Source organism: Babylonia areolata, chromosome 35, assembly GCF_041734735.1.
Source record: "Babylonia areolata isolate BAREFJ2019XMU chromosome 35, ASM4173473v1, whole genome shotgun sequence".
Taxonomy (NCBI): domain Eukaryota; kingdom Metazoa; phylum Mollusca; class Gastropoda; order Neogastropoda; family Buccinidae; genus Babylonia; species Babylonia areolata.
The window spans coordinates 10508927-10528315 of record NC_134910.1 but is presented as its reverse complement, the minus strand read 5'-3'; the positions used below and the strand labels follow the sequence as shown (position 1 = coordinate 10528315).

The window sequence follows — 19389 nt, the reverse complement described above, 5'->3', positions numbered from 1 at the left end:
TCTGCTTTTCGCTCATCACTAAAAACTCATCTTTTTAAAACCCTATCTATAAGTACTCTCAGCTTCCTTGTTCTCCAACACCACCCATGTCAGCTCACTTTGGATGTATGTGGAGTGGGAAAGGGAGAGTATGAGTGGGGGGTGGAGGGGGGAGAGGGTTTTGAGAAAGAGTGGTCATGAATGTTTTATGTTACTTGTAATATTTTTCTTTCATGTAAAGCGCCCTGAGCTCTTAGAGAGAAAGGGCGCTATATAAATGTACATTTTTATTACTTTATTATTTTTATTATTATTATTATTATTCATGCCTGCCACTGCTAGGAACCCAAACATGTACTGCTTCGGAAGACACAACTGTCTCTCATGCAGATGCTCACATACTTCTTTCCTGCAGACACCTGCTGCTCTTGCAGACACTCCTATCGCTCCTGCAGTTACACACACCCTGTCAGTCCTCTTGCTCCTACAGACACTTCCATGTATGTGTATGTGTGTGTATGTATGTATATATGTGTGTGTGTGTGTGTGTGTGTGTGTGTGTGTGTGTATGTATATATATATATATATATATATATATATATATATATATATATGTGTGTGTGTGTGTGTGTGTGTGTGTGTGTATGTGTATATATATATATATATATATATATGTGTGTGTGTGTGTGTGTGTGTGTGTGTGTCTGTGTGTGTGTATGTATACATATGTATGTATGTATGTATGTGTGTGTGTGTGTGTGTGTGTGTGTGTATGTGTGTGTGTGTGTGTGTGTGTGTGTGTGTGTGTGTGTGTATGTGTGTGTGTGTATGTGTATAAATATATATATATATATATATATATATATATATATATATATATATATATATATATATATATATATATATGTGCGTGTGTGTGTGTGTGTGTATGTGTGTGTGTGTGTGTGTGTGTGTGTGTGTGTGTGTGTGTGTGTGTGTGTGTGTCTGTGTGTGTGTGTATGTATACATGTGTGTGTGTGTGTGTGTGTGTGTGTGTGTGTGACTTAGTTTGAAGTAAGTAGACTTCAGCCAGCCTGATGTGAGATAGTCTGAAATATGTATTTTAGCAAATGTGATGTGAGACTATGTCTATTTATTTATTTTATTCTATTTAATTTTATTTCATTTTTATTCTATTTTATCTTTTATACATATTTTTATGTCACTTAGTCTTGAATTTGTATATCTTATTGTAAAGCGCGGTGAGCCCCATTTGAGATGGGCGTATGGCAATATATAAGCCACACACACCTATCCCCCACCCCCTCTCCACCACCAAACCGCCCCCTCTCCACACACACCTCTACCAGGTAAAAGACACCACCACCACATCACTTACACCTGTCGCTCCTCAGTGGCCAGCCTCTGCATGGACTTCAGGTCTTCTTCCATGTGTTCCCCCCTACCCCCCCCACACACCCCCACACACACACCTATCCCCCACCCCCTCTCCCCACCACCAAACCACCCCCACTCCACACACACCTCCAGCAGGTAAAAGACATCACCACCACGTCACTTACACCTGTCGCTCCTCGGTGGCCAGCCTCTGCATGGCCTTCAGGTCCTCCTCCATGTGTCGTTTCTGACGCATGATGTCCGCCAGAGCCTTCTCCTCCGCCTTCCTCTTCTCCTCCAGGCCCCGCAGCTTGGCCCGGGCAGCCGCCTCCTCCTTCTCCTGAGCCTCCAGCGATGTTGTCGACAGCGCCGGGGAGGGGGCGGGCGGGGGCGGGGGCGGGGTGGGTGTGTCATCTGGCGTTCTCCTCTTGTTGGTGGCGGTGGCGGTGGCGGCGGCCTGCGCGATTCGTTATATTAGTTCAGTAGTGGCGGTGGTAGTTATGATAAAGATTGTGATAAGAAGAAGATGGATGTTAGTCATCATCATCATAAAGATAAGAGTGAAGAAGAAGGAGATCATGATGATGATGATGAGAAGAAGAAGAAGATGAAAAAGAATAAGGAGAAGAAGGAGGAAGAGAAAGAAGAAGAAAGAAAGTGAGAGAAAAAAGAAGCAGAAGATCACCATCATCATCATCATCATGAAGAAAGAAAGAAAAAGAAAGAAGAAGAAGACAAAGACGAGCAAGAAGAAGAAGAAGAAGGGTTGGGTGTGTGTGTGTGGGAGGGTGGGGGGTGGGGCGCGGGGTTGTTGTTTTATTTGCATACTCAAAGGGAATGGATTTTCTTCACCTTGGGGCACTCAAGAGGTAAACCACAAAAACTTCTTTTTTTTTAATAATACAATCACAAAAAAACTTTTTTTCCTAAATATTAGAAAAAGCAAGAAAAAAGAAAAAAAAAAGCTGAACATGTGCAATTATCCACACAGCTGCACCACAGATTTACAAAACTGCAACCACTCCCCCCCACACTCCCCCCACCCACACACACACAACCAACCCCATCCCCCACCACCCCCTTACTCACTCTGCTCTCTTCTGCCGCAATGTTGGTGTTTTTCTCCCCTTTCTTGCCGCCGGATGCCACCACGAAGCTGGGGTACAGGTGATTGCTCAGCTTGGCCACGCCCCCTCCTTCACTGGCCACGCCCTCGCTGCGGGAGATGACATTCACGTTGCGCATGTTGTTCAGCTCGCTGGTCTTGCCGATGATGGCATCCGCCATGCCCACGCCCATGCCCATGCCCACGCCCCCCGTCGTCGGCGCTCTGGGCTTGAGGGCTCGGTTGAACTGCGGGACGGCTGAGGCGTTCGCTGCTGCCGTTCTAACCGAGGCGTTGGTTTCATCCCACGTCTGCTGCTGCTGCTGGTGGCTGTTTGCTGTTGCAGCTGTGGCCGTCTGATCCACCACCATCTCTGGTTTGGAGGTCTGTGGTTCTTCGAATTCAGGGTAGTCAAAGTCCACTGCCAAATGACAACCATCACATGTGTGACCGTAACACAAGATGACACTGTCTGTCAAGTGTGCTGACTGAAGCATTTTACCCAAGAAAGGAAAAAGCAAACGGAAGTGACAGTGTCTTTGAAATTAAGTCATACTGACACTCCAGATATGAAAGCACAGTCAAATACATATAAACGTACATGAGCTCCAACACACACACACACACACCACATATATATCTGTGCATATCTGTTATGCATGTGTGGGTGTATGTGTGAATGTGTGTCTTCATGTTTTATATTTATTTGCTTATTTATCATCATTGTTGTCTTATTTATTTATTTATTATTATTATTTTATTATTATTATTATTATTATTATTATTATTATTATTATTATTATTATTACTACTACTACTACTACTACTACTACTACTACTACCTTTTTTTATATTATAATTATTATTTATCTTTTTATTTATGTAAGCTTATCTATTATTTATTCACCTTTTTATTTTTCTCAAGGCCTGACTAAGCGCGTTGGGTTACGCTGCTGGTCAGGCATCTGCTTGGCAGATGTGGTGTAGCGTATATGGATTTGTCCGAACACAGTGACGCCTCCTTGAGCTACTGAAACTGAAACTGACATTCCAAACCAAGAAAGATTGGTCATACTGACCCAAGCTGATTTTGCCTCGGGGCATACAGATGGGTCAACTGACTAGTTTCTGCCTCAGAACAAACACTACAAACTTACAAAACACTAGAGCTCTGGTGGCCAAGGAGTAACGCATCCATCTAGGAAGCGAGAGAATCTGAGTGCACAGGACTGAATCCCACACTCGCCACTATTTCATCCCCCTCCACTAGACTTTGAGCGGTGGTCTGAACGCTAGTCATTCAGATGAGACTATAAACCTGAGGTCCAGTGTGCAGCATGCACTTAGTGAGCATAATAGAACCGGGTTGACCCTTGCAATATTCTACAGAAAAATCCGCTTTGATGGAGAAACAAATACACAAGTAGGTATTAAAAAAAAAACAAAAAGGGCGGCACTACACTGCAGCGATGCCGTATTCCTGGTGACAGCAGCGCAAATTTCACACAGAGCAATCTGTTCTGACAAAAAGTAGTACAATGGAATACAATACAATACAAGAAACACTGGCCTAGTGATAGCCTAGCGGTAACATGTCCACCTAGGAAGCGAGAGAATCTGAGCATGCTGGTTCGAATCACGGCTCAGCCGCCAATATTTTCTCCCCCTCCTCTAGACCTTGAGTGGTGGTCTGGACGCTAGTCATTCGGATGAGACGATAAACCGAGGTCCCACGTGCAGCATGCATTTAACGCAGATAAAAGAACCCACAGCAACAAAAGGGTCGTTCCTGGCAAAATTCTATAGAAAAATCTACTTCAATAGGAAAAACAAATAAAACTGCACGAAGGAAAAAATACAAAAAAAAATGGGTGGCGCTGTAGTGTGGCGACGCGCTCTCCCTGGGGAGAGAAGCCCAAATTTCACACAAAAAAAGCTGTTGTGATAAAAAGAGAAATACTTTCATTTTCTCCGCATAGGCGGATAGTAGTTTGCACAGGACAGGAATGTCAGACCCCTGCTGGAGTCTGCACTAGTTGGGTCACGGTTAAGTACGTGTAATCAAAAGAGAAATTATGCATTATACATACAACACAACTAAACACAACACAACAAATTACTAAGCCAGACAGACAAGCACAGAGATGCCAACCCCTGCCAAGTGTTTGTAGGAACAATCGGCAAATTTTGTAGGAACATTTTGAATTTGGTAGGAACACTCAGACTCCAAGCCACATCAGCAAATGTACATTTTATCTACAAGGCATAAAAACACTTGGGCCTACCTGCAAAACGGCGTAACTGCTACGATTAAGCTGATTGGTCCACTCAATGCTATTTCAATGTTAACTTGCATGCGATTAGCTGAGTACCATCATGTGAGACCAAGTGACTGCCCTGGCCTCATGATCAATAGGTCTAGAGTGTCTGGGTAAATTTACGACAGGAAAGCATGTGACCACGCTATGTAGTTGAAAATGAACTCGTCGAAACAATTTTGACGTTGGCGTAACGTCGGAACAAACTGACATCGAGGGTAACAAAATACGGCAAAATCCTAACAGACAAAACCACAAAAAAGACAACACAATACAATACAAGAGAGGACAGGCCTTCAAGACTCACTTGTGATAAATTAAGTCCCCTAGCATTAATTACAGAGTAATTTCCCTTTTTTACTCTCTGCACCAAAACGTTTGCAAAATAAATAAAACTTCCATGCTTAGCAAAAGAAGTTCCTGTTTGAACAAAAAATGATAATATTGACTGCTCTTGTTGTTGGGTCAGAATATCAGATCAAAGTGCCAAGTTTAGAGAATACAAAAAATATAAATATAACAGTAAATGCAGTTTGCATATAATTAGGCTTCTTTTTTTTTTTTTTTTTTTTTTTTTTTTTGCCCATCCCAGAGGTGCAATATTGTTTTAAACAAGATGACTGGAAAGAACTGAATTTTTCCTATTGTTATGCCAAATTTGGTGTCAACTGACAAAGTATTTGCAGAGAAAATGTCCATGTTAAAGTTTACCACGGACACACACACACAGACACACACAGACAACCGAACACCGGGTTAAAACATAGACTCACTTTGTTTACACAAGTGAGTCAAAAATTACCAAGCAAGACAGACAAGCATAGCAAACTAACACAAAACCACCAACACACACAGACACTCACACAGTCCCACAGAAGAGCTGACGGTGGAGACGTTGGGTCGGGCCACGCGGGAGTTGGTGGTCATGGTCGGGTAGAAGAGCAACCACTGTTCATAACCCCCTTCCAGAACTAGCGGCTCACTTTTGATGATTACTGTGGAATCGTACTGCAAAAGGCACATAATACAATACAACACAACACAATACAATACAATACTTCTTCTTCTTCTTCTGCGTTCGTGGGCTTCAACTCCCACGTTCACTCGTATATACGCGAGTGGGCTTTTTACATGTATGACCGTTTTTACCCCACCATGTAGGCAGCCATACTCCGTTTTCGGGGGTGTGCATGCTGGGTATGTTCTTGTTTCCATAACCCACCGAACGTTGACATGGATTACAGGATCTTTAACCTGCGCATTTGATCTTATGCTTGCGTATACACACAAAGGGGGTTCAGGCACTGGCAGGTCTGCACATATGTTGACCTAGGTGATCATAAAAATCTCCACCCTTTATCCACCAGGCGCCGTCACCGTGATTCGAACCCGGGACCCTCAGATTGAAACTCCAACGCTTTAACCATTCGGCTATGGCTCCCGTCAATACAATACAAAACGTCTTTATTCGTCCATTTGGAAATTAAATCGTTTAACCACAGGCTCGTCACTTCACCCTTCACAATATCTCAGCCAACAGCCAAGTCCAACACACTTGCAACATGACAAAGGTTGGACAAAAGAAGAAAGCAACACATAATGCTAAATTCACACAAGCAAGTTATACACAACACAGTGGGTGCATTTCCCACACGCACACACCCAAGTCCCCTTACCCTCCACACACACACACACACACACCATTCACTTTGTAAAATAACATGAATATTTAGAAAAACGAAATTTCAGAACAAGAAATGCTTCTATAAAATCATTATGAATTGTTATATGGCAGGTTTAGTATTGAAAGAAACACATATGCCCTGCTTCAGAATGATGATGAAAACAAAAACAACAACAACAACAAAACTGACTACCATAAAGTTCGGTCTATAAGCCGTGACCTTTTACTCCAACTTCAACATCTGCGGCTTATACAATGATGTGGCTTATTTGAGGATTTTAACGATCCTGGGAGTGTCACGTTCTCGTCTATTCTTAGCTGCCCTTCAACTCACCAAAATCATGATTTCTGTCCATTAATTTTTGGATGAGCTTCAGGATAGTGTGCTAAATGTTCACGTTTTATAAATCAAATCCGCACACATTAAAGCCTTCATATTCATGAAGTTAAAGCGAGGCTGAAATCAGTGACAAGATGGCAGAGGAAGCTGTGCTGGTTCTCTTCAGCTCGGACACTGAAGACGAAGATTTCAGTGGATTCAGTGAGCAGGATGACGTTGAATAAATGTGACTATCCCTAAATCATGGATCTTATTTTCGTTGTGTTTATTTTTTTTTTTTTTTTGTGGCACTAGTAGTATTTTCGCTTGCTTTTCTTTGTGTTGTTCCCGCTTGTGTTTATGTCATAACCTACAGTATTGACAGCTTTTCTGTTGTACCAGTATGTGTTCCTGTACCGGAAATAAGTGCAGCTTATAAGCCGGTGTGGCTTATATATGTATAAAGTTCAATTTTTTCCAAAATTTAGTGGGTGCGGCTTATATACCAGCGCGCTCAATAGACCGAACTTTACGGTACTGACATGAATGAAACAACTTCAGAAAAGCAATGTATTGTTGTAATTACCAGATGGACGGAGAATAAAGACTGATTACAACACAGAATCAGACAAAGTGGATGCCAACCCCTGTCAAGTGTTTGTAGGAACAATCAGCAAATGTGGCAGGAACATTCTGAATTTGGCAGCAACACTCAGAGCCACATGAGCAAACGGGTGCAGACGCTGTTTGACTGAAACGAAACTTGATTTAGCCACGTTCTCTCTTGTCCAGGCAAATAATTTAGCTGATTGGTCCACTCAATGCTGTTTCAATGTAAACACGCACGCGATTAGCTGAGCATCATCACGTGAGACCAAGGTTAGTAGTGACTGCCACGGCTTCATGATCGGTAAGTCTAGAACGTCTGGGTAATGTTACGACAAGCACGCACGCACGCACGCACGCACCACAAAGAGGGCGTCCTTCAGTGTGCGCAGCGGGTCGCCGATGGCCAAGGAGTCCAGCTTCGAACTCCAGTCCAGCAGTACGATGTGGTCCACTTTGCCGCGCTGCTTCCACTGCGACAGAGACTCCGGGGGCAGCTGGCTCTCGATGCTCGTCACTGTCGTCCTGTACATGGAAGAGTGAAGGCATTATAATATAATGCAATACAATACAATACAATACAGTATGATCCAATCCAATCCAACACAGTACAAATCAACACAACACAATACAATACAGGACAGTACAGTACATTATAATACCATACAGTACAATACAGTATGATCCAATCCAATCCAACACAGTACAAATCAACACAACACAATACAATACAGGACAGTACAGTACATTATAATACCATACAGTACAATACAACCCAATGTAATACAACAATGCAACATAATACAAATCAACAAAACACAATACTTGTACAGTACAGTACAGTACAGTACAATACAATACCACAGGGTACAATACAACACAATACAATGCAACACAACACAATACAATACAGTATAGTACAGTACAACATAATACCATACAATACAATACAATGCAACACAATGCAACACAGTGCAATACAATACAGTACAATACAATTCAATCCAATACAGCACAATACAAATCAACACAGCACAATACCATAAAGTACAGTACAATACCATACAATACAAATGCAAAATAATACAATACAACACAATACCACTTTATCAATCCCTGAACAGAGGAAGCTTTTGTGTCGGCTCAAATATATGATACAACTCTCTCTCTCTTCTGAATAATATCATTAATTCTCTCTCTTCCGCTTCATAAAACGTTCCAGTGCCAATTCAACTTGCACAACAAACACACACACTTCACAATAACATCACTCATTATCTCTCTTCCCCTTCTTAAAAAGTTCCAGTGCCAATTAAACTTGAACAACAAACACACACGCTTCAGAATTATATCACTCTCTCTCTCATCCCCTTTTTAAAAAAAAAAAGTTCCAGTGCCAATTAACCCTGTGGAACAAACAAAACACACACTTCAAAATATCATCGATCTGATGAGCACTTTATCACTGACTGCTACCGTACTTACCCTGGTGCGAGCACTTCCTGAGGCACGGAGATACAAAACGCATGGTTGATGTGGGACTCGGAGAAGTCCGCGGCTCCCCGAGCGTCCATGATGATCAGCTGAGTGCTGCCGTCTCGAAGCAGACTGCACAGCGCCGTTGGGACGATGACAGGTTTTGCGGCTGAAAATTGCACAGTTTCAGTTTCAGTTTCAGTAGCTCAAGGAGGCGTCACTGCGTTCGGACAAATCCATATACGCTACACCACATCTGCCAAGCAGATGCCTGACCAGCAGCGTAACCCAACGCGCTTAGTCAGGCCTTGAGAAAAAAGAAAAAAAAAAGGTGAATAAATTATAGATAAGCTTAAATAAATAAATAAATAAATAATAATTATGATATTAAAAAAAGGTAGTACTAATGAAAATAACAATAAAATAATAATAATAAATAAATAAATAAATAAGACAACAATGACGATAAATAAGCAAATAAATGTAAAACATGAAGACACACATTCACACATACACCCACACATGCATAACAGATATGCACCAAACACGCAGTTTCACAGATGTGAAAGCACAGTCAAATACATATAAACGTACATGAGCTCCAACACACACACACACACACACACACACCACAATTATCATTCAACATCACATGTCAGAACCACCTTCACCCATCCAAAAAAAAAAAAAAGAAGAAAAAATACTGAGAGCAGTTGCCTGTAAAACCAAGACAAAACGTTTTTTTGTTTGTTTCTTTTAATTCTCAAAAGAAAACAACCAATTCAGTGCCAAGCGTATTTTTACAAAGCACCCAGAACCATATGTATTATAACAGAGTGCTGTGTACCACATGTATTATAACAGAGTACCCAGCACCAAATGTGTTATAACAGAGTATCCAGCACCATATGTATTATAACAAAGTACTCAGCACCATTTGCATTGTAATAGAGTGCCCAGCACCATATGTATTATAACAGAGTATCCAGCACCATATGTATTATAACAAAGTACTCAGCACCATTTGCATTGTAATAGAGTACCCACACCATATGTATTATAACAAAGCACCCAGCACCATATGTAGTATAATAGAGTGCCCAGCACCATATGTATTTTAACAGAGTACCCAGCACCATATGTATTTTAACAGAGTACCCAGCACCATATGTAGTATAACAGAGCACCCAACACTCCCTGTGGAGAGCAGCTCAAATTTCACAAAGAGAAATCTGTTGTGACAGAAAGAGTAATACAATACAATACAATACAACAGAATGCAATGCAATGCAATGCAATACAATACAACATAATACAACTAAAATGGCCTATGGCTGACGAAAGAGTTAAAGTAAAGACAGAAGACCTTCACTGTTGTTGGCGGACGTGGAAGGACGAGTCTTCGAGTCTTCTTCGTCCAACGCGGCCGAGTTTTTCTTGTTGTCGGCAGGCTTTTCGCTCTCCTGCTCCACTTCCTTCTCCTTCCGCTTTCCGGAGACCTCCAACGCTGCAAATTTCTGGGCCACGGCTTCCGCCTCTTTGAACTCATACCTGATCAGGGAAACACAGGAAATGTGGGCAGGTGGGTAGGAAAAAGTATTCCCTTCAGAAGAATAACAGATAGTAAAGAGTGGGGTAGCTCATACCTGATCAGAGAAGCGCAGAAAAGGTGGACATCAGGTGAGTGGGAAAAAGTATTCACTTTGGGAGAAATGTGGAGGACTTCATACCTGATCAGGTACGCACAGAAAAGGCGGACAGGTGGGTGGGTAAAAGTATTCCCTTTAGAAGATTAACAAATAGTAAAGAGTGGTAACTTATACTTGATTAAGGAAACACAAAAAAGGCAAACAGGTGAGTAGGTAAAAGTGTTCCCTTTAGAGGATTAATAAATAGTAAAGAGTGGTAACTCATACCTGCTCAGAGAAGCACAAAAATGATGGATATCAGGTGGGCAGGTAAAAGTATTCCCTTTAGAAGATTAACAAATAGTAAAGAGTGGTAACTTATACCTGATTAGGGAAATACAAAAAAGGTGGACAGGTGGGTAGGTAAAAGTATTCCCTTTAGAAAATTAACAAACAGTAAAGAATGGTAACTCTCTCCATTCACAAGGTACACAACTTCAAGTCAATGCTGCTTAAGCTACCGATTCAGCTAGCAGAAGTAGAATAAATGCAGAATGGTGGCTTAGTGGTAAAGAGTCCACCTAGGGAAGTGAAAGAATCTGAGCACACAGAATCAAATCCCACACCTGTTGCCATTTCCCCTCTTGAGTGGTGGTCTGGACGCTAGTCATTCAGATGAGACAATAAACTGAGATCCCCGTGTGCAGTATGCATTCAGCACATTTCAAAAGATCCCACAGCAACAAAAGGGTTGTCCAAGGCAAAATTCTGTAGAAATATCTACTTTAATTACACATACTTAACCGTGACCCAACTAGTGCAGACTCCAGCAGGGGTCTGACATTCCTGTCCTCTGCAAACTACTATCCGCCTATGCGGAGAAAATGAAAGCAACTACAACCGATAACCCCCCGGAAGTAGGTAACCTCCCCTTTGTCCCACTAGCTAGTGCCCTCTTTTTCCGGCAGCCATCATGACTCCTGTTCCTGTGCTCTTCATACGGCTAAGTTTTTTTTGTATTTTCTGCCTGTCTGTCGATTCTCTGGCGTTCTTGTGTTTTTTTTCAAATTATGTCTCCAACCAGGTCACATAATTATGTAGCTCGACTGGGCAATCGTGCTAAAATTAAAGCGCGATCGCAATCGATTCGCTGACACTCTGGGCCCTCTACTCCTGGCCCTCTCAACAACGCCAACCCGCCGCCTCCTCCAGTAGATTTGATAGGAAAACAAATCCACTTGCAGTCAGCAAAAGAAAAGAAAAGAAAAATCAGTCGTGCTGCACTGTAACAACGCATTCTCCGTTGGGACAACAGTTGAATATCACACAGAGAAATCTGTTGTGACAAAGAGTAATGTAATGTAATACAATACAAAAGTTTCTGCAGTTATCTGCTGCTTTTTATATCAAACTCCCAGACTCGTTACGTACTCAGATTCGCCTCTCTCGGAGGTTCGGTGCATAGTCCTGGCGAAGTGTTTGATGACTAAAAGGTTTTGTGGGATCAGACAATGAGTGTCATTCTGTTTTCAGGTCACACACTGAGACCCATACACACGTTCGTTCACGCATAAACAGAGTGCATACAACTATATTTGTGAACAGATGTTAAGTCAATGACACACGCATAGGCTGTATCACATAAAAGCACCTCTCTCTCTCTCTCTCTCGTCCTCTCTCTCTCTCCCCCCCCCCCCCGCCCCCCCCCCGCCCCCTCTCTCTCTCTTCTAAAATAATAAGACTATTAAGAGAGAGGGAGAAACAGTAGAAATAATCTACCTTTCTTTCAAACTCTCTGCCAGTTTTTCAGCCTGCTCAATGGCTCGTACTTGATTCTTCCGTCCCAGGAGGTCGTCATAGTATGACTGCACACACACACACACACACACACACACACACACAGAGACACACACAGGCACACAGTGACACACAGAGACACACAGAGACACACATACACACAGACACACACAGTGACACACAGACACACACATACACACACAGTGACACACAGAGACACACGACACACACACAGTCAATGAATCAGTAGATAAACAGAACGAAACACAAAACAGAATAACAAACAGAAAAAAAAGAGACGAAAACAAACGAAGAAAGAAACAAGTACAACTAAAAACACAAGGAGACAGACAGTGTCAAAAGCAATGCAATGCAGTAATCAACAGAAGAATTATAATGATGCAGATGTCTACTTCTAACCAGAGTATCATAAAAGTATAGTGTGTCCGAAAAGAAAAATACCCTCCTAGTGTTGGCAACAGGCAAGTCTAGGGACTGATTTTTTTCAACTGTTTGAACTATGCTGCAAATGACGTGAACAGAAGGGGAGTGGTGGGGTGGGAGGTGGGGGGTGGGGGGGGGGAAGACCCAAGGGGAAACCGATTACCGTAAAGTTCGGTCTATAAGCCGCGACTTTTTACCCCAGCTTCAACTAGCAGTATTTTCGCTTGCTATTCTTTGTGTTGTTCCCGCGTGTGTTTATTTCATAACATACAGTATTGACAGCTTTTCCGTAGTATCAGTATGTGTTCCGGTACCGGAAATAAGTGCGGCTTATAAACCGGTGCGGCTTATGTATGTATAAAGTTCCATTTTTTCCAAAATTTAGTGGGTGCGGCTTATATACCAGTGCGCTCAATAGACCGAACTTTACGGTACCCTGAATAAGCACATCAGCAACAGAAGTCCACCTCCAATGAGATAAAGATGGTTGAGTGGCTATCCTACAGAATGTCAGAAAAGAAAAACCCAAAAAAACCAACCCATAAACGGCAACTGATCCAGAGAGAACATTGCCATATATACTGCTGGCTGTTTTTCACTATTATCTCCATTAAGCGTGTGTTTCTGTGTGTGTGCGAGCATGCCTATGTGCGCACGTACGTTTCAGTTTGTGTGCATGTGTGTGTGAGAAATTATTTCATGTGTTCCTGTTTACTAATTTTTGTAACTATCTCCTTCTTACAAAGTACACATGCATACAACTTCGTGCTATACTAGCCCCTATCCAAAAAAAAAAACTATTTCATTATCATCGCACCTTATTCTTCTTGTACTCCGCAGTGGCTTTGATCTGCTTGACGACGTTGAAGTACCTCATGTACATGATGAAGGCTTTCTCCTCATCGCCCTGCAGGTCGTGCTTCTCCGCTTCACGGAACATGACGTCCGCTGACTTAATCAAACTGAAACAACAACAAACAACAGAAAGTCCACGGAGCCGTGGAGTGATGTGCCTAGAGGTAACGCGTCCACCTAGGAAGCGTGAGAATCTGAGCGCGCTGGTTCGAATCACGGCTCAGCCGCCGATATTTTCTCCCACTCTACTAGACCTTAAGTGGTGGTCTGGACGCTAGTCATTCGGATGAGACGATAAACTGAGGTCCCGTGTGCAGCATGCACTTAGCGCATGTAAAAGAACCCACGGCAACAAAAGCGTTGTTCCTGGCAAAATTCTGTAGAAAAATCCACTACAACAGGAAAAACAAATGAAACTGCATGCAGGAAAAAATGCAAAATAATGGGTGGTGCTGTGGTATAGTGACGCGCTCTCCCTGGGGAGAGCAGCCCGAATTTCACACAGAGAAATGATGTTGTAATAAAAAGAAATACAAATACAAATACTGTGACAACAAACAACAGCCAGTCCGCTGATTTAATCAAACTGCAACAACAAACAACAGAAAGTCCACTGACTTCAACAAACTGTAACAACAAACAACAGAAAGTCCACTGACTTCAACAAACTGTAACAACAAACAACAGAAAGTCCACTGACTTCATCAAACTGTAACAACAAACAACAGAAAGTCCACTGACTTCATCAAACTGTAACAACAAACAACAGAAAGCAAGGCAGTGTGTGCTGCTCAGTGCTCTGCGTATAGTTTTCACCCCTGCTTTCCCACCATGTTATTTGCTTAATCATATCAGTATTAACCCCTTGAATGCTGCTAATGAGTTTGATCATCGTTGGAGAGGGCTGTCATCTCACTGTGATAAAACTGGAGCTTTCGGGTCAGTGTAAGCAGCCATTTTTCTTTGTTTCGACTTTTTTTCCCCCTAGAACTGCACTGTTTTGTTTTTTTTTGTTCAGCACAAAAATCAGCTACAACACTTAAACGAAAGCAAAATGAAAGTAGAAGCTGTATTCAATTAAGAATTATGCCACACTGATCTCAGTTCACTAAGTTTCAGCAGTTCAGGGGTTAAGTAATAAGTAGGCTCACTGTGCTTTGCAATGAAAGGGCAAAAGTCATCTCTGAATTGCACAAAAAAAGCATCACATTCTAAAAAGTCACAAAAATATGTGTGTAAAAAATAATTAAATCTATCCAAAAACAGTTCAAAGCAGATGTCTTGCTGTATGATACACACACACACACACACACACACACACACACACACACACATACACACTCCTTCTATCTCTCTTCCCCTCTCTCTTTCTCTCATACATACACACACACACTCCATCCCTCTACCCCCCCCTCTCTCTCTCTCTCACACACTCCCTCCCTCTCTCTCCCTCTCTCACACACACACATACACACACACAATTCACCACAACATTCCCACAGTCAAAACACCGTCTTGCTGTATGATACACACACACACACACACACACACATACACACTCCTTCTCTCTCTCTTCCCCTCTCTCTCTCATACATACACACACACACACACACTCCATCCCTCTCCCCACCCTCTCTCTCTCACACACACACTCCCTCCCTCTCTCTCCCTCTCTCTCACACACACACATACACATACATACACACAATTCACCACAACATTCCCACAGTCAAAACACCGTCTTGCTGTATGATACACACACACACATACACACTCCTTCTCTCTCTTCCCCTCTCTCTTTCTCTCATACATACACACACACACACACACACTCCATCCCTCTCCCCCCCCCCCTCTCTCTCACACACACACACTCCCTCCCTCTCTCTCCCTCTCTCTCTCACACACACACACATACACACAATTCACCACAACATTCCCACAGTCAAAACACCAATCCGCAGCCAGCTCACATGCGAGCGTTGGAGGTCTGCGCCTTGACTTCACTCTTCTTCTGCAGCTCCGCCATGCTTCCAGCCAGGTACAGCTCCCTCTTCTTCTCCTTGCTCGGCATCTTGCTGCCGTGACGACGTCGTCTGCACCGCTACCTGCACACCGCAGGATCAGACAGGGCACACTTTATTCACTGAAATGTAATGTGGAACCTTGACAGGGAAAAAAAAAACACACTTGTAAGCAGAAATTTGTAAAATACTACAAGTAGTAGGCCTCCTTCAGTCATGGCTGACCATGGATAGAGTACATCCGACCTAATGTCTAATTGGGCTGTCTGCTTGGACCAAGTAGCGTCGCCTGTGACTGTAGAGACCGATGCGAGAGAGACAGTCTCTGTCGCAGCGATCACATGTGTAAACTGATGCTGGTCTGTCGGCTGCTGTCCCTTTTCTGCAAGCTCACTTTTCTGCTGCAGCAGCTGACAGTTTGTCCTCACCAATCCGTAGCTGACTGTTGAGAGTGCTTCTCCATCTGTTGCGGTCATCTGCTACTACTACTACTACTTTATCAATCAATACTTCAGTGGAAAGCAAACAGAAGTGATTTTGTTTTTAGCTTTCCATAGATTTCTTCTTTGGTTGGTTGGTTCTGGGTTTGTTGGGATTTTAATTCTTATTTGGTTGGATTCCTGTTTGTTGTTTCATTGTTTTTTGTTGTACTTTGTTTATTTCTTTGTTTTTGTTATTTTGTTTGTTTTCTTGTTGTTTTTGTTTAGTTGTTTGTTTAGTACAAAACATACAATATCACTGTACAACATAACTGAGCATAGTATTTCAACTATGAAACTCAAGATGTGAAACAATAATCTATGTAAATACTCATCAATGACACTCAGTGCCTCCCAGTGACAATAACAGCATTAAAACAAGAACAAATTTCAAGAAACACCTGTGAATCTTAGGGATAGAATTTGAAAGCAATGTCTGAGTGAATCTCTCTAAGACAAAGAAAGGAATAAAAAAAAAAACCATCATCTGATCCAGGAATGACCATGCAAAGTGTGAATGCATGCTGATCCTAAAGTAAGTAGACATATCAAGCTTTCCTACTGGTACTAATTGGGAGACAGCGACTTTAATATGGAATTGCAAAAATTAATATGCGGACATATATATATATTGTACGCGTTTATATAAAAATAATCCTTGGCAAACAGTTAACTTTCTAAGTAGAAGTATGCTTACCCTCTTGGCACTCAAGATATTAAATCATATAAAAATATCAAATTCACTTAAAATAAACTGTACTGGAAGAACATAGTTTTTACCTCTGTTTTCCCAACACATTATTTGCTAAATTATATTGGTATTAACTTAAATACTCTGCATGCTGCAAAATCTAATTTGTACAGATAAGAGTTAGTCTGTAAAAGTGTAAGTAATAAATCTAATAAAAGACACACAACTAAATGTTTGTCATAACATTTAATTTAAAGCTGAGTCACTATGACTAGTATATATATATATAATATATATATATATATATATATGAATGTGCACTGTGTGTGTGTGTGTGAATGTATTATGTTATGGAAAAAATGTGCATTACTCTGACTCTTCACAAAAAAAAAATCTGTGTCAACTAAAATCTGGGCTTTGACACACCGTTGTGCTTTATAAAGAAGAATATTGTTTTTCACTTTTTGTTTTGAAACAGACCAGGCATTGAAGTTTATTTGTTGGTTTTTCACTTCATTTTGTATCAATAACTGAATAAAAAATATGAAATGCCATGTGCATAGATGAATGGAAAATATACTCACCTGAAAATGAAGACGTGTTTAATTTCTATTGGACCAATGTTGAACACTGACACCTGCTCCTCATCCTTCACACTCAGTCATTTTTATTCTGGCTTTCCTGGAATAATGGTCAACACAAGTTCCTATAACTAAGTTTCTCAAACTTTAGGTTTAAATCTCTGTCTCAGTAGACAACTACTATTTACACACTATGTGACTATGACACCAACAGTGCAAATACTGAACTCAGTGAAGAGTTCTTTTTGTTCTCTTTAGACTTCAGTCTTTTTTCTTTTTTTTTTAAGTTTCAGTCACTATCTTACTGCTTAGCTGACCAGTCACTTTCTTTCTATCATCTGATTATGCTTATAAATTTCCAATCCACAACATCTCTGGCTGGAACTGGTCTTGTTTTCAACCCAATAAGTTGTTTGGTTTTTTTGTTTTTTTATCTGCACTTTACTTGTTATGATAGTTACCATGAGGTAGAGTTCTGCAACGCATATTCATAAAACGCAAAATCAATTATCAACAAGCTTACACTTACAGTTAAATATATACTGACATAGCCATTCCTTTGACTCTCTCTCCCTCACACACACACACACACACACACACACACACACACACAGTCCACATGTCTATATAAGCAAAACACTGCACTCTTGACTTTCCGGACTCCGCCCTTTTTGCAGTTCACATGATTTGACAAAAAATAAACGAAAGTCGCATTATTTCATATATGAACAACCAACTCATGTGTAGTCCAAAAAATCCACCTTTATTCCATAAAAGTATTTTTAATATGAAAAACTAACATCCTCGGCAGCTACTTCTGAGATCGATAATATCATCGACTGATATGGACTTGAAACTGAAATTACTTCGTTTTCACTTCAGGCTAAATAATGAATACAACGGTTTGAAACACAAAGTTCCGATACCTGAAACTAATAAATGAAAATGTAGTCTCAATGAATTTAAGCGTCCCACGATATGCCATTTATGTCTTACTATATATGTCGAAAAATGTCGATGTTTTGATCGAACGTTCCAAATGTTGAACTTGAAAGGATGAAAACATTCTTTACTTCCGGATATCATATGCAACCTTGACCTTAGGGTTTAAGAAAATACGGAATGGCTATCAGGAGAATTTTGTTTTCTCTCCTTGTCGTTTTTCTTTTAGTTTTGTTGTTGTTGTTGTTTTAAGTAAAATGTCTTGTTGATGTATTCGTTTTGTTTTTAAACTGAAACAAATGGGGCTTTATTTCACGCACCTGCATAATCTATGAAATTTGACCTTGGGTTAACGATCCTCGAGATCTGGACTGTCATGATTGTTAGTCCACTCGGACTATAAAAAAAAATTATTCATCAGTCAGCCGCTCTCTCATTTTCCTACTTCTCAAGAATTGTTCGAGTGTTTTAACGTGGACATGGGGCAGACAGCGAGAGAGCTGCAGCGTGTGTGTGAATCTGTGTGCCAGTGTGTGTGTGTGTGTGTGAATCTGTGTGTGTGTGAATCTGTGTGTGTGTGTGTGTGTGTGTAGTTTCAGTTTCAGTTTCAGTAGCTCAAGGAGGCGTCACTGCGTTCGGACAAATCCATATACGCTACACCACATCTGCCAAGCAGATGCCTGACCAGCAGCGTAACCCAACGCGCTTAGTCCGGCCTTGAGAAAAAAAAAAGAAAAAAAAGGTGAATAAATAATAGATAATCTTACACAAATAAATAAATAAATATGTAAATAATAACTATAAAAAATTTTTTTTTTAAAACAAACAAACAATAATAAATAGATAAATAAATAAGATAACAATGATGATAAATAAGCAAATAGATGTAAAACATGAAGACACACAATCACATATACACCCACACATGCATAACAGATATGCACCGAACATGCAGTTTCACAGATATGAAAGCACAGTCAAATACATATTAACGTACATGAGCTCCAACACACACACACACACACACACACACACACACATTACCCTGCACCTCCTCTACCCCCCTCCTCCACACACTCATTTC

General features: G+C 41.2%; 1 protein-coding gene across 2 annotated transcripts in view; it reads right to left on the bottom strand.

Annotated features, from left to right (window-relative positions):
- Positions 1-18456, bottom strand: part of LOC143278159 (ubiquitin carboxyl-terminal hydrolase 8-like) — a 56587-nt gene extending 38131 nt beyond the window's left edge. The window contains exons 1-11 of one of the 2 annotated variants that reach the window (XM_076583208.1): positions 18360-18456; positions 17367-17463; positions 15562-15696; positions 13551-13695; positions 12272-12357; positions 10231-10415; positions 8874-9033; positions 7751-7913; positions 5643-5787; positions 2446-2882; positions 1542-1813 (exon numbers count right to left, since the gene is read on the bottom strand). In XM_076583208.1, coding sequence (XP_076439323.1) covers positions 1542-1813; positions 2446-2882; positions 5643-5787; positions 7751-7913; positions 8874-9033; positions 10231-10415; positions 12272-12357; positions 13551-13695; positions 15562-15662 — 1694 coding nt within the window. In that variant the 5' untranslated portion in view covers positions 15663-15696; positions 17367-17463; positions 18360-18456. Of the gene's footprint in view, positions 1-1541; positions 1814-2445; positions 2883-5642; positions 5788-7750; positions 7914-8873; positions 9034-10230; positions 10416-12271; positions 12358-13550; positions 13696-15561; positions 15697-17366; positions 17464-18289 lie in introns of both variants that reach the window. The other variant, XM_076583209.1, reaches the window with a different exon arrangement.
- Between the last annotated feature and the right edge of the window lie 933 nt (positions 18457-19389).